The sequence below is a fragment of the Chroicocephalus ridibundus genome, chromosome 22, assembly GCF_963924245.1.
Source record: "Chroicocephalus ridibundus chromosome 22, bChrRid1.1, whole genome shotgun sequence".
NCBI classification, from domain to species: domain Eukaryota; kingdom Metazoa; phylum Chordata; class Aves; order Charadriiformes; family Laridae; genus Chroicocephalus; species Chroicocephalus ridibundus.
The window spans coordinates 2,181,663-2,203,775 of NC_086305.1; the positions used below are offsets into that span (position 1 = coordinate 2,181,663).

Sequence of the window (22,113 nt, forward strand, 5' to 3'; positions counted from 1 at the left end):
GCTTGTGGTATGTGTGTAAGCGGTTGGGCGGATGGTTTGAGTTCACACTTAGGGCATCCTTTGGGTGTAAAAGCAGAACTTTTCCTCCTTATCCCATCCTCAGTTTTCATGGGTCTTCTTAGGAATGAGTGTTCTCTTCCTCTTTTACATGTGGCTGAAGCTAGTTGGTGAGTTCAGAAGTTGGTGAGAGGAGTAGAAGCAAGGGTTAAGGAAAGGAGACTGACTGTGTATAAAATGGGGATACGTATATCTTATTTTGTGAAGAAAAACAGGTTTGTGTGTTGGGTTTTTTTAATCATGGCGTAAACATAATGCAGCTTCTTGTAATAAATCTCACACATGACTCGCGCACGTCACTTCATTAGCTGTGGTATTTAGGGTGGGATTTACCTCTCCTAGTTTTAGGCATCTGCCAACTGAGCAGCCTGCTTTGGGCTCCTTTTGTAATTAGTAGGAAACTAATCAATATGGTCAGTAGAGTTTAGAGTACACGTCCTCCCCTCCTAAACTCTTTGCCTAAATTTGGGCACTGCTGATGGTGGGAGTTAGAAATCTCGCTGAGAGCTCTCTGCCTAGATCAGGTGGGACCAATTTCACTTCATGTTCCTCTAGTAATAGCCTTTTAAAATAATTTGCTTCTTAATTATTATTTCTGGCTTATACAGGGTTTTTGTGTGCTTGTAAACTCATTAAGAGACCGGTCCCTTGTCCCACTTCAACACTGTGTTAATTTTTGATGTTGAGATACTCGATCTAGAAGGAAATTTTGCTCACAGCAGCACAAAGTAGGAAGGGTAAGTGCCGCGGGGCAGGGCTGTATCAAAACCGGGCAAGAGCTGCCCCCAGGGGCTGTCCCGGTGTGGCCCCTCGCGATTTTCAGGAGAGGGAGTGTGCTGACTCTCTCTCTGAGTAGTCTGTAACACCCGTAAGCTTTCCGGAGGTCAATTTTGGGGTGACTGTCTTGCGGAATATAATTTATGTTGATATTGGCAACGTGTAAAACCTGTTCCTGCTCCCTTTGAAGCAGGGAGGATCTCAGGGCTGTCGGCACCCGCTTCTGGCCGTTACCCTCCGTCATCTCCCGCGCTCCCGGGACGCTGTCACCTCCCTGCCTTTAGCTTCGCATGGGAAGCACAGCGCTGCGAGTTGTGGGGTTTGTTCTGATTTGAACGAGGAGAGCATCATGATAGAGCAAAGGCTTTAGCAGCCAGGTTTGAGGTTATGCGTGCTTCTGGTGTTACAGAAAGTGAGCTCCCTGAGAGGTTTGCCCCCGTTCAGCAGCGCGCTCTGCACTACTGACAGGGAGCGGGCGTCCGAGATGTTTTCTGAGGGGCCGGAGGTTATCTGAGTCCATCTCTGGATTTGCTTCATTGCTCGGATCTAAATGGCTGAGGTGGAAGACCGAAGTTTAAAAACTGAAATTTCACAATTAGATACTTTAATGTTTATGAAGCTATTGCTGCGGCAGGCTAGAACCTGCCTGACGGTCCCTTCTGGTAACCTGTCCCTTAACAGGATGTTTTCCTGTCTCAGCAGTTATCCCAAGAAACACCTGAAAGTCCTTTTTCCAGTTTCCTAATACCACTTTTAAAAGTCAAAACTCCTATAGAATCGCAAAGCTTTCGGCTTGGCCCAAGTGAGTGTAATTTTTCTTAAATAATGTCTTTATTCAAGTAGGCAGCAAACACTATAGAAGTGCAGAATTAACTAATAGTTGTCTTAAATAGCATGCGATCTTTCCATTATCCTGCTCTTGCCTGTTGAAGAGCCCGAGCGCTGGAGCAGTGCATCGTTACGGGTTGGTATCCACGTCGTTTGCTATAGAGAAGGCCCGAGTGCCGGCTCTTCCCCTCGACCTCGAGAGCTGCCCTGGCACCAGATCTCCTTTCCTCGGACCGTACTTCCAGCTCGTTACCAAACTAGTTTGTTCTAGAGGCTTGGCATCTTGGTGTTTCTTTGTTTGTTTGTTTTTTAAAACGCGTGCCTTGCAGCTTGTTTCTCGGGGGTCTGATGAAACACTTCTATAATGATTTTATTTATTTCAAGTTATTTTGAATAGCTTAGTAACTGGGGATGGAGGAGTGTTTCCTCTCTGGCAGCGTAACGCTGTGCTGCTGGACGTGGGGCCCATTTCTGCTGAAATTTAGGCATTTATGTTTGAATTTATGTTCAGTAGAGATTTTGCCAGTAGTTTGGCCAGGAGTAGCTTTGGGTCTACTACCGGAGAATCAATTTGAGATTTTTATTTTCCCGGAGGCTGATCTAAGTGTTTTTTGAAACCAGGTTGTCCATCTTATAATTGACTGCTCCGCGTTGCTCTCCTCCTTCGTGGATCAGACCTGCCTAGCCTTCATGCTGAATTGTTGATTACTTCCCCTGTCCCCGCAGAAGAAATACTATCGAGAGAAGCTGTGGAAAAACACTTATTACTTTGCTTAAAACTGCTTCTTGTTGTCTTGGTAACAATAAATTTATGGGGTGACTTAAGCAGCTACTGCAAGAACAGAAGATACAAACTGCTGAACGGAATTCGAAAGCATGAAAAGATCGAGAACCTTCCCAACAAAAACGCATGTTTTGTTTCAGATATTCCTAACTCTTCATTATTCTCCTTGATCCTTGAGGTGGTAAAAAAAACGGAGCTCAGATGCTGCGGTGGTGCTTATCACCTAGAAACTAAACCGAAGTAGAACATGAAAAATATTTCTTAAGTGTAATTTTGTCTAAATGCGGAAAAAATCTGGATAAAGACTTATCTTTACCATAATGGTAGCCTTTTATTCAATTGTTTGTTTCAGAAACAAACCTCTAATTTGTTTTAAATTCCTCCTAAGTTTCTACGCCGGGCTATCATCGGTGTTTGACGCTGCCTTCCGTTCAAAGGACCGGAGCAGAAGCTCCCGGTATCGGAACCCCTCAAGCACAGCAGACAACGTGCCGGTTTATTACGTCACTGTTGCTCGGCTTTGAAAGCCGCGGAGTTTGAACAAACTCGTGTCACATCCTGGTTTGCCAGGATGTGTGGAATCTCCTGCCCGGTCTCTGCTGGCAGCGCTAATTACAAACAGTGCCTTCGGGATGAGAGCTGGTGAAAAAATACAAAAATATTTCTAAAATGCAAACAGTTGATGGATTGTGGATGTGTACTTCAAGCTCCGGTAGATTTATGTGATTATTTAGCACAAAACGCTGTGCCGTTTACTCCCGAGCTCGGCCGTCTCTCCCCGGCCGTGCTGGGGGAGCGGGGGGAGCTGTGGGGATTAAGGGGTTGTCTGGGGGCCAGCTTGTGGCCAGTTTCTGGTGACTTACCTAATTATAGTCGGAATGATGAAAGGCTCAGATAATTACACTTGGTGCGTATAGGCGTTTTGTGGCCTTGAGCCACAAGAAGAGCCTGGAGCTTTCACTCTGCAAAGCAGCTCTTAGGCTGGCGAGTTGAGCTGTATTTTTTCGCCTTTCCTTAAGGTCAGCTGTGGACGCTCACATTACTGCAGGTAGTACGTCGTGCCGTGATACAGCAGTTTGTCGTGGGTTTCCGCCTTAACCCGCTGTATTTTGCAAGCGGCCAGTAAGAACCGAGACGTTGGATTTTGCATTTATCAGATAGTTTTAGCTGCTCCAGTGACTTGTACGTTGAATGTTGGAGTTTTATTTGTCCTGCTGTTGTTTCTCCTTTCGTGAAGAAGCCACTGGCCCGCACTGTCACGCACTTGCTTCCTCGGGAATACCTGTCTTAATTGTTTGAAATAAATATGCAGGGCACTTAAACTGCATCTCTCGCTCTTTTGGCCCGTGGTTGGGATGTGCAGCGAGGCAGCTTTCTGCCCTGCTTCCACTGTGGCTGCAGTTTTCCACGGGGCAAAGGGGCTGCCGCTAGTTGGTCCATCCCATTTGCTTTCTCACTTTTAAAAAGTACATCCTTGATCATCTCTGAGGCACTGTGTGCATTAGCTTTTTCTTCCAGAAAGCAATTTATGAAACGACTTGGATACGGTGCCAAAAAATCCCATTGGGCAATAACATTGCTCCAAATCCTATATTAGTGTTGCCAGACTTATTTTTTTTTATTGCAGTGGAGCAAATTTTTGAAAAAGTCATTAAGACATTTGCATAGAATTTATTTTTAACGCACACAGCAGTGGTGTGTGTAAAACCGTGAGGAGTCAGGCAGTCGTAGCTATTCAGCATCTGTCTCTGCATCGCTTTTGTAAGGCCCGATTATCGCTGGGTGATTTCTGGAAGCTGTGACATGGTAATTTTAGAGTCGTCGAGCTTTACATGCAGTGACAAAAAGAGTAAAGGTCCTGTGCTTTTAAGTCTCGACGGGACGGGGGGCTCGGCTATAGACGAAAGAGAGAATCCCTAAAGTGGATGCAGTCTTAAAAAAATAAATAGAACTCACCTGGAGAGGACAGGGACACGGCTGCTTTGTACCCGCGTGCTGCCGAGCAGCGTGCCTTTCCGCAGGCTTCTCCCTCGAATGTTAAAGCCTGGCTGTATATTTCTGTGAAGTTTGATTTTTTAAAAGGGTTATCACCAGGGCTTCTGTTGTGTTACACAGGCGTGGGGCTTCACATTTCCTTCTTGATTTCTTGCCTGTGCTTAGAGTTTAAAAAAAAATATTTCCTTGTTCAGACTGTTTTCTTTCCATCTTTTCCTTTTGCTGGTGCCTGGATTCATATTATTCTGTTTAGCATCTAATTTATGCTTCGTGTAATTGTTCACTTTGCCAGTTCTTTGGGTTACTGGGTCTGCTACATAAACTGTCCAGATAGTCAAGGCAGGGAGATTTGCAGCCTTGAGAAAATAATAACAAAAAAGCCCAAACACCTAATCTGAAAAGAATGCTCAGGGCAAAAATTACTAGTGTAGTAAATTACTCCTGTCAGCAAAGTCTGGGCAGGAGCGTAGGCTGGACTCTTGCGTGGGTTTGTTTCCAGGATTTTCTGCTCTCTCCCAAAGCACTACCATTTCCTAGCCATTACTCTTTTCCTATCTTCCCCTCCCTGCAACCATTCTAAATTACTCCCTCTAATCCACTGGCATTAATTGCACAATTGGAGAGGAGGTAGGTGTGTCGCTGGCAGCTCTCTAAAGAAAACAGCCTCTGTTGCATAGACAGCTCTTACTTCTGTAAACGCCAAATGACGTCTAGGGGCTGGTGTTACCCCTGCAGTCCTGATAGAGGGAATGTCCAGAAGCTCAAGATGGCAGAAAAAAAAGATGAAATACTCTTTCGGTCTTATTTTGTAATCATATACCAGGGAATGTTCCCCACAGTATGTTTCTTAACACTTGAAGCCTGCTTCATTGGGAATGACCTAGCCGTGTGTTCCGAGTGCAGCTATATACCACCCCGCGGCTGGACAAACCTCTGTATTTAGAGAACGACAACAAATGCCTTTTCATAAATAAATAAATATCATTGTTCTTTGCCTTCCAGTTTGCAGAAGCATGGACATTCGCAACAATCTGACCCGGCTCAACATGCTTGAGAACTGCACTGTGATCGAGGGCCACTTGCAAATATTGCTGATGTTTAAAACCAAGCCGGAAGATTTCCGCGAGCTCAGCTTTCCGAAGCTGACGATGATTACAGACTACTTGCTGCTTTTCCGCGTGTACGGCCTGGAGAGTTTAAAGGGACTTTTCCCCAACCTCACTGTGATTCGAGGAACTCATCTGTTTTTTAACTACGCGCTAGTCATTTTCGAGATGGTTCACCTGAAGGAGATCGGCCTCTATAACCTGATGAACATTACTCGAGGCGCTGTGCGGATTGAGAAGAACAACGAATTATGTTACTTGTCCACGATCGACTGGTCAAGGATTTTGGATTCTGTAGAAGATAATTACATCGTGGCCAACAAGGACGACAAAGAAGAGTGTGGAGATGTGTGTCCGGGAACTGTGAAAGGGAAGAGCAACTGTCCGCCTACGGTGATAAATGGCATTTTCATTGAACGCTGCTGGACCCACGATCGCTGTCAGAGGGGTGAGTCTGCGGAGTGGTGCGTGTCCTGTCAGCTATGGTTTTGCTGTCGGTTTTTAACCCGTCAGATCTATCAGAGGGCTAAGAGGTACCTTTAATTGTTTCCTTTAAGCACAGGTTCCTAAAAGCAAGGCTCAAAATTGACTTTAGGTGAAGAGAGGGTCTTTGGGATGGGGCTGTTTTAGCAGTTCTTTCACCTATGAATAGTGAATAATTCACCTATGTGAATAACGTGTCCAAAAATGCTGTGTTTGGTTTCTCTGGAAAATTAGGGACTGCCTAGAGCTCCCGAGTTCAACATGCTGTGAGCGTAACTGGTATCTGGTATAGTAGTTAGTGGTATTGGTATCTCTGTTGGGACTCAGGTGGGGGATTGAAAGTCCAGATTGACCGAAAGGCTGCAGCAGGCAGAAACGGAACAGCAGGGAAAAGTCTTTATGGAATAAACCTGACTCTGCAAAGGTGCAATTACGTTTTTATTGAAACCTTCCTGCCATGAGAAAGTGTAAGATACACGGATGAGTGAGGAACGTTTGCCCAGAGTAAGAAGCTGGAAGCCGCGTCTCCCTGAAGGGAGAAGGAGAAGGAGCGGAGAGGACTTGGCTGGGGGTTGCCCGTAGCGGGAGTCCTGGGGAGGGTGAAATATGGGCTTTGAATGCGGGGTTTTGGTTCAGAGGAGAAGGTGCGCTCAGAACGTTAGCTGCTGTTGCAACCCCCAAACTCCAGTTCTTCAACTGTATTCAGGTGGCTTTTAATTTTGTACAGATTTGTGTTTTCCAAACTTGGAACTGAGCTTAAGTTTAGTTTTAATTATATATTTGCTTTGATTTATGTTAAATCTGACTGATGGGGAGCAAAGCGAATTGAGGTAAAACTGGGACATTTAGGGTTGTCTGTCTTTCTGGAGGTTGTGCATCCGAATGAAGCAGTGTGTCCTAAGACGAAATTAGGAAACTTGCGGGCTGCAGAGAATTTCTTGCCAAGCTTTAAAGGGCAACTCTGAGTGCTAAGTGCCAAATTTGAGAAGGAATTCCTACCAGTATGCATAAACTAATGAAATTAATGTGGTTTCCCCTCTGCTACTCCTCACCCCAAAATCGTCTAGCGTCCTTTTAAAGAAAGTGGTTAGTTTTTGTCGCCAGAATGACAGGGTATGAGCAAGAAGATGCAAGCGTGTATGTGTGTTCCTTTTCTAAAATGAAAAATAAGGTTATAAAGCATTTCAGTTTACAAACTCTTTTGGTATACAGTTATTACCAGCGCTGAAACTTGGTTTCTTGTGCACTTGTGTTTTATGTTTTCTGCTATTTCATACGGTTAAAGATCTCACTGAACCGTTTTCAGTGGCTAGATCATTCGTGATGTCCCTCATTCCTGTGAATTTTCTGGGGCTGTGCTACAGCAGGCTGGAATGTAGGGTTTCTCTCCTTTATATGGCTGCGATTTCCATGAAAACTGTAGGAATGTTGTATTCTACCATTGGGGCAGAAATCTCCGCTCCTGAGCCTCTCATTCAAACTCAGCTAAATTCCTGAGAGGGTACCCGTGCGGTGTCGCAGGCTGTCTTAGCTCGCTTGCTGAAGGAAGCCAAGCTGGTAAGTCCACTTGACTTGGATTTGAAGTTGAAATTTGAATGTGAAAATTGTTTCCAAAGTAGTTACGTACAGATGCTCCCATCTGGTTTTCTGAGTTCCTTCTGGAGGATTTAGAGGAGCAGTGCTCCTGCAGATTTTGGCTGTAACTGGTGTGTGTTTTGAAAACCACTTAACCAGGCATGCTTATCTTTGTTTTGAACGCTAAGGTTTGTACTTTTCTTTATTGGTAGCTGGGTGCTCTCAACACCAGCTCGTTGGATTATATTTTGCCTTGTGACACCTGCCTGTGTGCTTCTGAAGTTATTTTCACAGCTTGAGCAGTCGTTTAGACTTTTTCGAGTCGCCTTTAGACTTCAGCACACACGGACGCTGGTAACTATAGTAGAGATTGTGACGTTTATTTAGTGAACCGGGTGGTGGAATCGCGGTGTTCTCTGTTCTCGCGCCAGCCATAACGTATCCTTAGCGTGTGTAACTCCTTTGTCAAGATTATTAAGAGCTTGGGTGAATTGTGCGTTGGCTTTCCTTACCCTGAAGCGCCTCGTAACAGCTCCCGGTACCGAGGGTATTGATGTCATGAAATCTTTCCCTCCGCATTTCTGCAGCTTATCTGGGAATCTCCATCAGCTGGTGCTGTGCTGAAGTCTCCAGTCGCTCTGCTTTTAAGTGTGTTCCCCTCTTTTGTTTTTGCTCTTTTTCGTTCCGGCATTGACTAAAAGACACGTATCAATTCCAGTATAACTTTCCTGGGGGAAGTTTGGTGTTTGTGTGTTGTTTGTGTTAAGGCAGGTTGTTTGTGTCCCTAGTTTGTTTTACAAAACTTGGCGTGGAATCTCCTCTTTGCTGTTTTTGCTTTTGCATCTCTGGATGGGAAGTTGTTGCTGTCAAACCCCTAGCGCTGCCGGAGAGCGCTGGGACCGCGGGTCAGGATGTTTTGTTTGCTGTTTTGTCTACCGGAAAAAAATCCTTAAAGAATATGTAAATATTGATGTTGCCGAGTGTGTGTCAGTTGACCGAGAGGAGTCCCAAGCTGGCAAGCTCTTCCAGCCTGCTGAGCCTGGAGAGAATTAGGGGATGGGCAAGGAGTGCGGGAGAGCACGAGGCTGAAAGATGTCACAGAAAGGTCTCTGTGAGTGGGCAGGAGATGGCAACGGTTGGGTTGGAGTGGGGTCCCTGGTGTCCCCCATCGCTTCCACCCCAGTCCCTGCCCGTCCCCCGCCTGCTCTGCGTGGTTGCCGCCTTCACGTCATCCCTGCCCCATCTCAGACGGTGCATCTTTGATGGTTCTTTATTCTCATCAGCACAGATATCCCAGTTAACTCCAAAACTAACTTTCAGTTACAGCATATAATTATCTCTGAGGCACACGTCCAAGTCTCTGAATCATCCTTGCAGCTACAACTCCAGCCCAGAAATTTTTTCAGTTGGTGATAACATGTTCAAGACAACAAAGTAAAGGATCTTCTTACAGACGTTGGAGCTAAGGTTGTGGATGAAACCGGCTGGGAGGAACTGAAATGATTTGTGGGCAGCTGCGCGCTTTGAAAAAACAGTTGCGATATTGAGGAATCTGTGTGTGAGTGCAAAGACGTGTAGGTGGAGAGACCATAGATTGAGATTGGTCGGCATGTGCTTCCTGAAAGTTTCCTTTCTTTTTTCTAAATTACTCGTGTTGGTGTGAAAAGCAAGTTGGTTCAATTAAGGCCAACTCATGTTATATTTTGGGTAGGAAGGGAGGGAAGTATGTAGTCTGTTTGGAATTTGGGTCTAGCCGTATGCTCTTTATGGCAGGCAAATGCTGTCCCTGTTCTGGAGGTTTTGTACCTTTTCAGCCCACATTTTTTTAAGGCGTTTTTTTACGTACATACTTACTTTTATTGCCGTAAAAACGTAGTTCTTAGTTCAGTGCAGCATGTTTGTGCAGAGAACGTCTTTGCTGAAGAATGTAGACAACAAAAATGCTGGAAATGCCACGTCCTAGACCTCAGTCTAGATCTGCCAAACATGATTTTCATATTTTGCATTTTTTTCCACGTTTTTTTATGTAATAAAAAAATGCTATATGTCTGTCACTCTACTTGCGGAAGGAACAATTCCTTCTGAAATAGGATTTCCTGCCAGTTCTCTTTGCAGCGAGTCTTCTGTGCCCGTACATAATTCGAAGCAGCCTGATGGTTTTGACAGTCTAATTATAAAGGCGAGTTCAGCCTTTTACTCGCATATTGGGTGCTTTGGAGGTGGAGTAAGGCAATAGGAAGGAAAAGTGGAATGGCCAAGTAAAAATGCACGGGAAAATGACCTGCAATATGAGACAGACCCTTGGTGAATATTGGAGGGCCACCTTTCTGGAATATAAGGGTGAATATCTGAAATACAGGCTTTGTTCCTTAGAGGATGTGATGAAATTCAAGTTCTCCTGTTCATGCTGAATGAAACCTTTGTAGGAGTCTGTTACCGTCTTTATCTTGGGATTTCATGCTACCAAGAAATTGGAGTTATTAAGAGTATGGGCCATTTCAGGTTTGTAGACAGACTCTTTCTTCAAACTGTTATCTTGCTTTATGCGATAAAACCAAAGGTTGTGTCTCTCCATTAGTGCAGTCTAGAATTTGTTGTAAAATATTAACGTCTTGAAAAGAAAGCGGAAGGTATAGGAACCGCTTGGGCCAAGTGAAGAAGATGGTAAAACGGGGCTGATAGAAGGGACGACAGTCTGGGGTAACTGCCCTGCAAAGGAGCTGCTAAAGAGCAGTGCTCTATGAAAATAATAATGTTTGTCCAGATTTTTTTATGATGTTGGGGAGGCAGGTCTGGATGCAGGGGTGCAACGGAATCACTCTTTAATTTTCCTGTGACTTATTCAGGGAAAATTCGGGGACAGGTAGTGGACAGGTAAGGAACTGAGGAGTAGCTTTAGGAGCTTGTTTTGTTTCCTAGTACAAGCAACACAACAAAGCACTCGGAAAAACATTGCTCAGCCTGAAATGTTTTTCAACTGCTTTGAAAAAGCACCAAGAGCTTTTAAAGAGACCGGTGCCAGAAGAAATCCTGCAACTACGAACATCTTCAAGGCAGGTTTGAATAACAAAGTTCAGAGGTGTGTGTGGGAAACGTTTTGTGATGTTTACTTAGGTAGAAATATTACTTAGCAACAGCTTCCTGTAATTTTTATGTGCTGGGAATTTCTGTAACCATAAGCTTAGTTTTATTACCTTTGTATGGGAAAGGGGTCTCGAAGCGCTGAGCAGACGTAGCCAACCTCAAGGGCAAGATATTTTTAAAGCTTCAAACACAAAAGAAATGTTTCCAGTTGCTACCACATGAAGTGGAAGTGCTCCTTTTATTTGGAGATCTGATAAGAACTGCCTTCCCCCCCCCAGCTCTGACAAATGCCAGATGGAAGTTGACACCCGATAATCTCACTGGGGCGTCTGTTCTGAACCTTGCCAAGCGACAGCTTTATTGAGTGCATGTAGTGCTTGTGGTTGGGGCTATTGTGATGCTTGCGAACGGCTAGACATCCTAAACTAATTAATTTTAGCTAATTAAGAGTAGTTAAAAGATTTATGGCGCTTGGTGGTGTGATACAGCCCAGAACTGGGGGAAAGGGGTGGAAATGATCAGTCCGTACGAACGGCTATTTAAGAATATACTACTTACTTTAAAAGCACCAAACAAAACTTGGGGCTGTGAAGAAGCATCTCGTTGGGCTTCTCTCCACCGACCTGGGGTGACACAAGACTGTTGGATTTCAATACTTACAGTTTCAACATGCTGAGAAATCCCCGTCTGTGCAGCTCCCGTGGTCTCACCCCATTTACGTTTCTTCCACTTCTTCACTGCTGCACCTTTACTGAACCACGGCGGGGGCTGGAGGTCGTCTTCCCCCTCCCCAGTTCGCAGCCAGCACTTCAGACAGAGGCCACCGTCTGATCCATTCCATCGTCAGAGCATTCGAACAGAACTAATTCCTAGCTCATCCAGCAGTTAATAAGCAGTGAATATAGAGAATTCTCCCCAAAGTTAAGATACTTTGATTTCTATACAGAGGTCTTGTCAAGGCAAAGGTTTCTGGTGAGTTAAAAAGGAGAATGAGGTATTTGGCTGCTGATATGGTGAAAATTGGGAAAGTGTTCATCTCGTTTGGTCTGAGTTGCCATTTTAATTTTTTCATCCTCAGCCCCTTCCCCAAAATACTTGTTATCTAAGTCAGTGTTTGCGCTGTTGCGGGGACCGGGAGGAGTTTAACATTTCTCATGCAGTGGTTCAGCACTAACATTGCTGCGGGATGTTTTAAGGTCTCTGTTTGATCTTCAGAGGTGACGTCGACTGCTTGTGATTTCCAAGGGTGGCGTGCCAAGGGTACTTCAGGTAGAATACTTATTTTTCCCACTTGAAGAACAGTTCCAGGTTACCTTGTTTGCTTAAACAAGGTAAAAACCTTAAACCTGCACTCCTCCTTGTCAGACAAAATACAGAAGACTGACTACACTTGGCAGACACGTTTGTTGGAAAACCCTGTTGTCTGGGCATGGAAGTAGAAGCAGGAAGTCCCAGAATGTTAAAAAAAAAATAAAAAATAATACTGAGCAACAGAGTTAACCTGTGTTAGTAATGCGCGAGTGGCAGGGCTGCGAGTGGTTCGCCTGATGCAATGTGTTTGCTCGGGGAGGAGGAGACTGGTTTGGTTCCGAGCGAATCCTGCTGAACGCTGGGGAGCTTTGGTGCCGTGAGTGAAGATAAGGAACTGGCCAGTTCATATAACCTGTGTGTTTTCCTTCCTTCACCCCCCTTAATGAAAGCAGAACAATGATTCTGTATTTTAAATCTTAAAAAATTTAATTATAAAAGTATTGTAAATCAAATGCAATTCTGATGCCTCTTCTCGGATCGAGGCAGACAGAGCAAAATAAATTTAAGGTGTGTACGGTGGTATAGCATTCCTTCATTTTGTGATGAAGGAACTGGAAATCCGTCTTGTAAAAGGCTTTGAAGGGATTGTGAACGTTGAGTCCATACAAAGAAGTATATTCAGCACGTGTAAGACCAACCGAAGTATGGCCCTTGGCAAAGCTCTCTGAAACGTCTTTCTCTATCAGGAATTCTACTTGACAGGGATTGCAACTGTAAATACATTTTGTGTTTAAAAAAAACCCAACAAAACACACACAGCAAAACATAAGAACGGTCAAAACCCCCCAGGTGTGCCCAGTGGAAAGATTGTTTATAGCCGAAAGGTTGAGGATTTCAGGACCTTTTGATTAATTACGGAGCTGGTGAATAACCGACCGTGTCCTGGAGGAAGCGACACTAACCCTTCTCTCAGCTTGCAACAATAGCTGGTTGAAAGTTCAATGATCATGCTTCCCAATTATATCCTATAATTGTCTGCCAGTTCCTATTGGAGGGATGTGAATGAACTTGCTGGGATGTTTATGCTCCTTAATGAGGGCTGTTGGGTAGCTGAGAAAACATCCCGTTGGGCAGCGGGAAGTTGCGGGGGCAGCGGCCGAGCTGCTTGGTACGTGCCCGCAGCTATTTCAGTCGCTGCTTTGATCCAAAGTTTGCGGCTGGAATTGCGTAAGGGGCCAAGCCAGCACGCTGCGGCTCGGCCCCCGAAATACTGCAGATTACAACTGTGTGCCTTCACCGTCTTTATCTAGACTATTTTTTTTTTTTTCTTTTTTTTTCAGATGGAGGGTACTGGGCGCTGTGCTGGCTGGGCTGACGTTGTTTGGGAGTCTTGCTTTTATTTTGGCTTGTGACATTTAAAACAAGCAGAATTAATTTAGGCTCTTAGTGCTTAAATGTTGGCTAAGTGAGTATAATGTCTTCATTTGAGACTGGCTTCCTTGAGAATCTGTATTTAAATGAACTGAAAAAACAGGGCAGGGTGCTCGGCACCTGTTCGTGTCCAAAAAGTTTTCTAATGTGGAATTTCCTTCTCCCTTCTTCAAACCAGGGTCAGAATTGCTGTGGAGGAGAAGGATGCGGGCAGGGCAAGAGAGTGCTCTGTACGGACACGGAGCTTCTCGCTCAGTCCCCTCAGTGTGAATTCCTTAATTTGAGAATGTGCTTTCTTACTTACCTGACCAGAGGCTGCCTCCCGAGCACCTTGAGAGGTTGGAGGCTCTGAGGGAGATTTTTTGAAGGAAATCCCACGAAAGAGTTGGAAAGAGGGTCCAGTCAGAATAGCATTCAGCAGAATGCTGGGAATGATTATCTTCTACATATTTTTAAAGAGCTCAGGGTGCGTGTGCACTTCGGTGCACTCCAGAAAAAGAAACGTGATTTTAATCTTGTGTATCAGGTTAGAGGTGCCCTTTTTCAAGGATGTCAAGAAATATGGCTCCATTGTAATTGTAAATCAGGCAGTTTCAGCTTTTGCAGACACCAGCTCCCACACTGTAGTCGCTGAAGCACCGGACGGTTGAGCTGTTAAGTATCGTAACCCTTGTTCATGTGGAAGGATAATAAAAGTGACAGGGTTTTAGCAAGATTGCTCCAATGAAGACTGTAAAATTTGCAAGGTCTTTTTAGTTGGGGAAGGGGAATTTCATTAATGTGTTGGTAGAACTACTCTGATCTTTTGTTTTCTGTGCAGTTTGAAGGCTCCTGGAGATGGGCACACCTTACTGCTGGTCACTCCGGGCTCCCGCAGAGTCGCTGCTGGTATGTGGCCACGCTGGAATTTCAGGGCCCTGACGCGATGAGCTGAGCCTCAGCTCAAGTTACAGGGAAAGACTGATGTTTTTTTAAGTCAATGCACAGGGTTAAGGCAACTTAGGTAGCAAGTTTGCCGGAGATCAGAGAAAATACCTCCAGACTGAGCAGCAATAAGGTCTGAGGTTGTTTTCTGGTTCCTCGTGCTCCTCACAGCTCGCTTTATCCTGACCCCAGGCACGATTCCTCATTTAGTTGTGTTTTTTTTTTTTAAAAAAAGTGGGTTGTCTGGGGCAGTGAGGGAGGAGGTTGGTCTCAACTTGCTCAGTAAAATAAAGCCTGCTGGACTGCAGCAGGGAAGGTTTATAGGGCCTGGGAACAGGCATGGCTTGGAGTTGTGTAGTCACAATTTCCAACTCAATTTTTGATATCTTCTCTGGTTTTGTAGCTGTGGGGGGTTAATTATATTAACAGCACATGGCGTTATCGCAGTGTGAGCCTTTAAAGCAATGGCAGGGGCAGCAGTAGCCGGGCAGGAGGGAGCGCTCGGGCTCCAGGCAGCGTTCAGAGGGGCAGGAGCGGATGGGCCTCTCCTGCCAAGGGAGAAGGGTTCGGTGCTGAGGCGTCGTGTTCTCGTCTGGCAAAACGGCAAGGCAGTCTGCATGGCACAAAACGGGGTTGCCCGTGTGCCAGCTGATTTTTCCCCTATTGACGTGAAAAGGGCCAAGTCCGATGCGGTGTGTCGGAGGGAAGGATTGTTCGGTGTCTGTGGGAGAGCTGTGGAGCATGGCAGCTTCGCTTCCGACAACGCGAGTGAGGTGCCGTTCACTTCCGAGCTGTTTGCTCTGAAATATCTGAAAATAGCAACTGAGATTTTTACTGAGCAACCTGCAGCAAAACCGCCAAGTTCCAGCTATTGCACTGGACTGAGCGTGTGGAAATCTCTTGCTTCAGCCATCACCTTAAAACTCTCAGAGTTTTATGATTGAGATAGTGCGTAAGGAGTGCTCGCACTTGAAGGGGGGCTTGAACCCTGCTGCACTGTTACAGACACGATTAGGGAATCTTAGGAATGACGCAGGAAGCGCTACCAGTGTATCGGGTTTCCCAGGAATAAGGCACGTGCAAGTCAGCAGACATCACGGGATAACTAAGCATTTTTCTGTTACCATTTTAAACTTCATTAGGCATCTACGTTGCATTACGACACTGCGAGGATTTTAATACTTCATGAGCAATATTCATTACAATTTGAGTATCAGACAAATATCTTTCTTGTCTTTTCTGCAAAGACAATGCAATTATATTCTATGGGCAGGGAAAACACAACAGCAGTGATTTAATAAACCAGATGATAGGACTTGTTTTTTCTGGCCTTCAGTCTTCTCTGAATGTCATCTTTCTGAAGGAAGGCCGATCGCGCTGGATGTGTTTACACAGCTTCAGTTTGGGACGAAGGAGTCCAAGAGTTCCCTTGCAAGTACCCCTCAAAACCTCCCAAAAGCCAGAGAGGAAATGGAGCTCAGTCTCGCCCAGCGGAGCCTTAACGCAGCTTAAAGGAATAAGGCTGTTGTTTTAAAACTGTATTTGAAGCGAAGCCTTTAAAGCTCAATAAACTGCTTCTCTGTTCATTCAGTTCTGTGGATTTTAGGCTCGGGGAATCTCTGGACGCTCAGTGTTTCTGGCAGAAGGGAAAGCCTAACGTGCAGTAGCACTCTTACCTGGAGACTTAATGGAAAAGCAATTGTGTGGAAACGGGTGCTTTATCCGAAACGACTGCTCACCTTGCCGTCAGGTTCCTACAGTTATTAAATTAGCAAAAGAAATGTGATGTGTAGGTTACCTTTTCCTTAGGCTTCTCTTCCACACTCCGATAACCTTATCGCCAGGGCTGCTTAAATAATTTGTATAGCATTTGGCTGCTCTTTCAGTGCTTAGATATCATGTTTCTAGTCCACAAAATGAGCGTACAAGTCTGTTAGAACTGGGTATCTGCATCAGGCATCAGGTTTTGTTCTGGGGAATATAAAATGTTCTCCTGTGAGCCTGTGCAGCGCGTGAATTTGGTGGGTGTGATAAGAAAAACGTCCCCGTGTTTTGCATGGCCCTCTTGGCGAAAGGAGGAGTTGCTGCGTGACGGTTCTTGTTGATCAGCACCGGGGAAGAGCGTGTTGTTTTTCCACATGCTCTAATCTGTGATAACAAAAAGAACTCCAGATTGTGTTTTTCAGACAGGCTCTTGGTCTCTCGGTGCTCAGATTTGCCAGTGACTCTCCGCTGCAGTAATACACCCATCCGCCCAAAGCCCGGTCTGAAGTGGCAGGGTTTCAGATACCAGCCTTGCTTTGATACTGAGGAGACTGAGCAGGGCTCGGCGATAAACTGTCAAGTGTTTCCCTTCGTACTAAGTGTTTTGCAGAGGATCGTGAGCTGGATGTGGACCAATACCACCGATCCCTTCGTTGGCTGTGGGGCGGCTCTGTGCCCCTCTGTGCCTCGGTGGTGGGTTGTAACGGGGAGCTGATGGAGCGACCTGCTGGTAAACTTCAGACGGCGAACGCAGGAAGTGCCTCGAGGCAGAATGCAGGATGGGTTTAGACAAGCAACTGTCAGAAATGTCTTAGGTAAAGTATTTGGTCTGTCCTTGGACAGGTGGATGGACTGGGCGGCATCTCGAAAACTTCCTTGGCTCCCTTCCAGTTGAAGGTTGCTCTCAATAACAGCAGCTCCGTGCTGAGATTCCAAACCTCCCCAGTTCACTTAAGAAAAAGACTCTTTCTCTCTGGAAAAACTTGAGATTTCTTGTAGAGGAGAGTCCTATCTCTTCCTCTTGCTAGATAACACTGGTTTGTGTAATTTTTTTTCAGAGGACTCTGTCTGTTGTAAGATTATTTCCATAAGTTTCCGCCCCTCGCAGTAATTACCCCGTTTGGGGATCGGCAGGTGTCCGGCTCACGCTATGGCGTCAGTTGGACCAGCTCTGAATAGTCTTAATTGCTCTGAAATGGGCAGTGCTGATGGTAGCTGGTGATTAGACCGTATCTTGCCTCCTGTGCTGATAAGCATCCACGAAGCTCAAGCTTTTTAGCAGCCCTGGCGCCTGCGCCGTTCGTGTTGGGTGAGCAGAGCCTGTTCTCTCGACGGCCGAGCGTAGTTTCATGGGCAGATAATGAGACTTTTGCTACCACTGTACTTCCTTGTTATCGAACAAAGTGACTGCAGTGACGGTCAGTTTTATTTTAAGAGTTTACCACGACAGAGGCATGAAATGAAACAGAATTTTCAAGAGTCTGATAATTGTCAGTTGGAGCCATTAACGATTGCAGAAGAAAGATTGAGAACCCAAGATCTCCCCTGAGTTTAATACAACTTCAGAAGATTCAGTTCCCTTGTTGTTGGCCTCTCCTTGATGGCAAAACTAGTTTGGGATTAAATTCCTTCAGATTACAACTTTCTCTTGCATAATTTACAAGGAGAAATAGATTAATAGCTGCTAAGGGTGGCTTGTGCAATGGAGTTAATGAGGTTTGGACTAATCTATAGCCATTTCTTTTTCCTTAGGGTTGTATTTGTGTGGCTTTTGGTCATTTTTACCGTTTCTCGTTTGGCACTTTGATTAGAGAAGCAGAGTGGTGTGGCACAGCACACATCCTATGGATCGAAACCCTAGGGATCAGTATGTTTGCAACGAGAAGCCGTTAAACCGATAGCTATCTGGATAGAGCCGAGTTGGTTAGTTTGTGTGGGACCACGGACTATTCTACATTGAATTACTTGAACGTGGGCCTTGCTGGTATGCTGGAGATGACAAGGGCAAGTAGTAAATAAAAATACATTTCATAGAGAGGTCTCAACTGCTTGGCTCTGGGACTGCAAGCAAACAGTATCTATTTCAGTACTGCTAAGTAAATTCTTATACCTAGAAATAAACTGTGGAGAGCGTACTTACTGCTTTAGGGCAAAGGGAGGAGGGTGTATGAATTAATGGGCATGAGCTGCTGAGGCCAAAATGACAAGAGTAATCGAGAGAATATTATGGGTGCATAGAGTCTATGCATTTGATACTAGCGTGCCTAGTAACGAGACCCTGCGTATGTTTCTCCTATCCCCAGTTCAGACATGATTCTGAAAAAAATTATTGTAGGTTCCAGGAAAACCGTGAGAACTATTAAATTACCGGAAGAGGTGCTTTACGATATTTAGTTTTGGACGTATCTACGTGGGAAATAGGTTTGGTAGCAGCAGGACGAGTGCGTTAGCCCTTTGGGTGACTCCTTCCGTGCGCTGGCTGCTGGCGTGGGGTATAACTGCTCTGGTTTCTGATCCCTGCCAGGGCGCTCGCTGCCGGCCTCAGGTCATCCTGGGGAGCGGGCAGCTGAGCAGCAGCACTTCTTCCAAGGGCGCTGCCTGCTCAGAGAGGCTGCTGGGGACCCGGCGTCGCCTCCCCTGGGCTGCCGTCTCCGGTAGTCGGCCTCTCCTGGCACGGAGCGAAACCCTTCGCCCTCGGAGCGGCGACGGCGGGACAGAGACCGGCATTGTGATGGGCTTCCCACCGCAGCCGGTCCCTGTCTGGCGTGGATTTGGGCAGCATGCTAAACGACCGTGGGCTAAAACAGTTCGTGCATCCTGGTAACTTAAGAAAACACAATTTGGTTAGCAGAGCTAGTTAGCTGTGCCTCGCGGGGAAAATACATCCTCCAGGTAGATTCCGTGCACAACTGGCCTTCAGGTGATGCTTTACCTTTCTCTCTCCTCGTCCTCTGCGGCTCTCTGGGAGGTGAGGTCTGGAATAAGTTATGTTCCTTCTTTTTCTCTGCCTTCTTTTCAGTGTCTTCATCCACAAACACAAATTCGACGTCAGTGTTGATGTTTACAACTCATGACTACGCTGTGAAATCTGTCCAGATTAAAATCTTAACCTCTGTCTGACATTTCTGCGTAGATCATTAGTTATCGGCTTAATCTCCTTGTGGTTAATCTTATACTTCCGCCCGTTTCATTACCTTTCTCGGTTACGGGCAGCTCTGCTTTCCCATTTGCTGTAAACTGTACATCCTTTTTGGTGTAGATTTGCTCTTCTTTTGTGTGTCGGGGTTACGTTTTACGCATCTTTTCACATAACATATCTAAAACACAATCTTTCTTATCCCCACATAGCTGAATGTGTCACCTTAGCTTTCATTCTTTCCTGCCTTGTTTACTACAACATTCTTCTCTGTGGCCTTGAGAAAAGCGATCTTATCCCTCTCTTATCTTTGCAGAAAGCAAAGGTTATATATTTCACCTCATGCTTTGATCGTATCGCTCCTCATTTTCAGGACAGGGTTTGTAGGTGAAGCGAACAGCTTGTGTTAGACCTATGTTTGGAAAAATTAGACGAGACCTTGTTCCTAGACCATGACTGTACTTTGACGCACTTCTGCCTACCTCTCTTTGTCTCTGTTTCTCAGTAGAGTAGATACAAACTTCCATAATTCTCTTTTATGGCTTGTCCTGGTGCAGCAGCATCTTCTCTCATTCAGCACTAAGCTCTCGACTTCTTATTCTGGTCAGCCCGTGCTGCCCATCACTAAGAAATCAACTGTCCTGCTGAGAAGCTTGTCCCCAGCACTGTGCTGATACGGTCACCTGGCTCTTGGTGCGATCTGTACTCAAAATACAGTATGGACAGAGACTTTACACCCACTTACACTTATTTTTAGGACATCCGCAGCTGCCTGTATCACTGGATTCTCCTGGGTCTTCTGGGGTGGCGATGGGAGTGAGCAGGTTTGAGGGGAGTAGGTTAAAGTGAACGGGGATGTTTGCAAGATGCTGTACATCGGAGAGAGTAATATATAGTTAAATATTAACGTGAAGCTTTCATGAGGCTCCCAGGTGGCGTGTCAACCGTTGAATGATAAAAACAAATCCTTAGGTTGTAATAAGGATTGAAATTTAACAAACCGTAACAACATAAAAGCACCCTCATAGCTGTGAGTAAAACAACGAGCAAAGCTTTGCAGAAAAACGCCCCAAATTAACTTTAAAGGTTCTGGTCTTGGTCTAAATTACAGATCTTCTGTTCTGATGTATGGAATGAAGTACAGTATGAGGTGGCTGATGTCCAAACTACTTTAAAGTTATCTACTCCTTACAAATCCCTGTGTTCGCCACAGGTTAGGTATGCTGAACGTGTCTCCCCCGTTTTATAGGGAGACAGATTTCACTTAGTGCCCCTTCAGCAAATTACCGTCAGAAGGACCGAACCTCGGAACCGTCTGGCCTCCTGGTGCTCAGGGACCCGAGGGACAGGAGCGGGTGTGGTGGCTTCTTAATCTTCTTTAATTATAAGCCGTCAAAGGCACTGACAGTATTGATTTGCATGGGGACATGACATTTAGCGATAACTGGCTGGGGACTCCAGGTTTTGCCTGAAGATGTAGTGTCATTTTTGGGACTCGGCTATTAAAGGAAAGCAAGGCGGCGAGCAGAGGTTGGGGTTATTTCTGATCCCTTCTGCTGCGCTGAGCTCCCGTGTGATTTCGAACACAAAGTACAAGGAGCGGGCTTGATCCGCGTGCCAGAGAGCGGCACAACAGCAGTGTTGTAGGCACTAGGTAAAGTATTTACAACTTCTCGTCGCTACCCTTGTGTGCACTCTGTGACACTTGTTCCGCCTCTAACAGTGCTGCCGTGTTTTCACATCATACTCCCTGTTTTGAGAGTTTTGAGCTTGATGGCCAACCATTTAGCCAGATTGCTGAGAGTTGTTTTTACCTGCCTGGGGAATCGGCTTGATTGAAAGGTAGCAGGAGAATGAAAACAGACCTAGTCTTGTGTTTTAATTTTTTTTTTTTTTCATTTAGTTTGTTTTCAGCTTTGTCTCCTAGCTCTCATCAGAGAGAGATGCTTTGCACTCTGCGTTCAGTTCATGAGGAGCTTGCTGCCACGGTGTAAACACCTGTGCACTGCTTAAAATGCACAAAAGGAAAATGTTTCTTTGATCTTTATTCTCTCTGGGCAATTTTAGGCACACCGGAGTGGGAGGCATCCACTTCTCCATGTAGGTAGCTGGGATGACAGAGGAGAGCAGGAGGGAAAACCTTCAAGGGAAAGAAACAGAAAGGTGTAGAAGATGGGGGAAATGAGAGCCTGTCCTGAAGGTTTATTGGGAAAAGGTGAGGGATGTTGATCACTGAGGTTTGTAACCCAAGAAGATCCTATCCCTGAAAATAAGAGGTGATATTGGACCATCTTCCTAACTCCAGCCACGGAGGTGAGCCGTGGAATCCGGAGTTACGCAGGGCTTTGTATGCCTGGGCGCAAGTCCTGCCTTGTGTCCTTGGTGCGGGGGCTGGAGGAGCTCATTTGCAGAGGTGATGACTTCTTAAGAAGATAAAGAGCAAGGGACCAAAGGCGGCGTGGATCCATTGCGGTTGAGGATTTCCTCCAGCCTTCATCATATTAAGACAACTTAAATATAAAGATATTTTTATAGATTATATAAATGAAAGTACGGGTGTGTATACATATGCATGCATGTATGTATGAGTTCATCGTAGCGTCTTCTGTATTCCTTGGCATAATTCGCCTATGAGTAAATTTCTCTATTTCCAGAGAAATGCTCCAGCAGCAGTTGTAGCGCAGAAGGTAATAGATTATCTTCCGTCCAAGCCCCAGGGCAGGGGGTTGGAACGAGATGATCTTTAAGGTCCCTTCCAACCCACACCATTCTATGATCACTCCACAGGCTAAGCAGCAGAAGGTTGGCATGGAAGAGACTGCGCTTCTGGAGAGATCTCCCTTTATCCGCTCTTTCCCTCTATCGACACCAGAGCTCAGCTTTCCCCCCCTATCTCCATTCAACAACTCCTTTCACCG

General features: G+C 45.5%; 1 protein-coding gene across 1 annotated transcript in view; it reads left to right on the plus strand.

The window, feature by feature from the left end:
* The window catches only part of INSR (insulin receptor), a 55,422-nt gene that overhangs the window by 2,528 nt on the left and 30,781 nt on the right, over positions 1 to 22,113 (plus strand). The window contains exon 2 of the mRNA XM_063358450.1: positions 5,444 to 5,995. Within this exon, the coding sequence (XP_063214520.1) occupies positions 5,444 to 5,995 (552 nt within the window). The remainder of the gene's footprint in view (positions 1 to 5,443; positions 5,996 to 22,113) is intronic.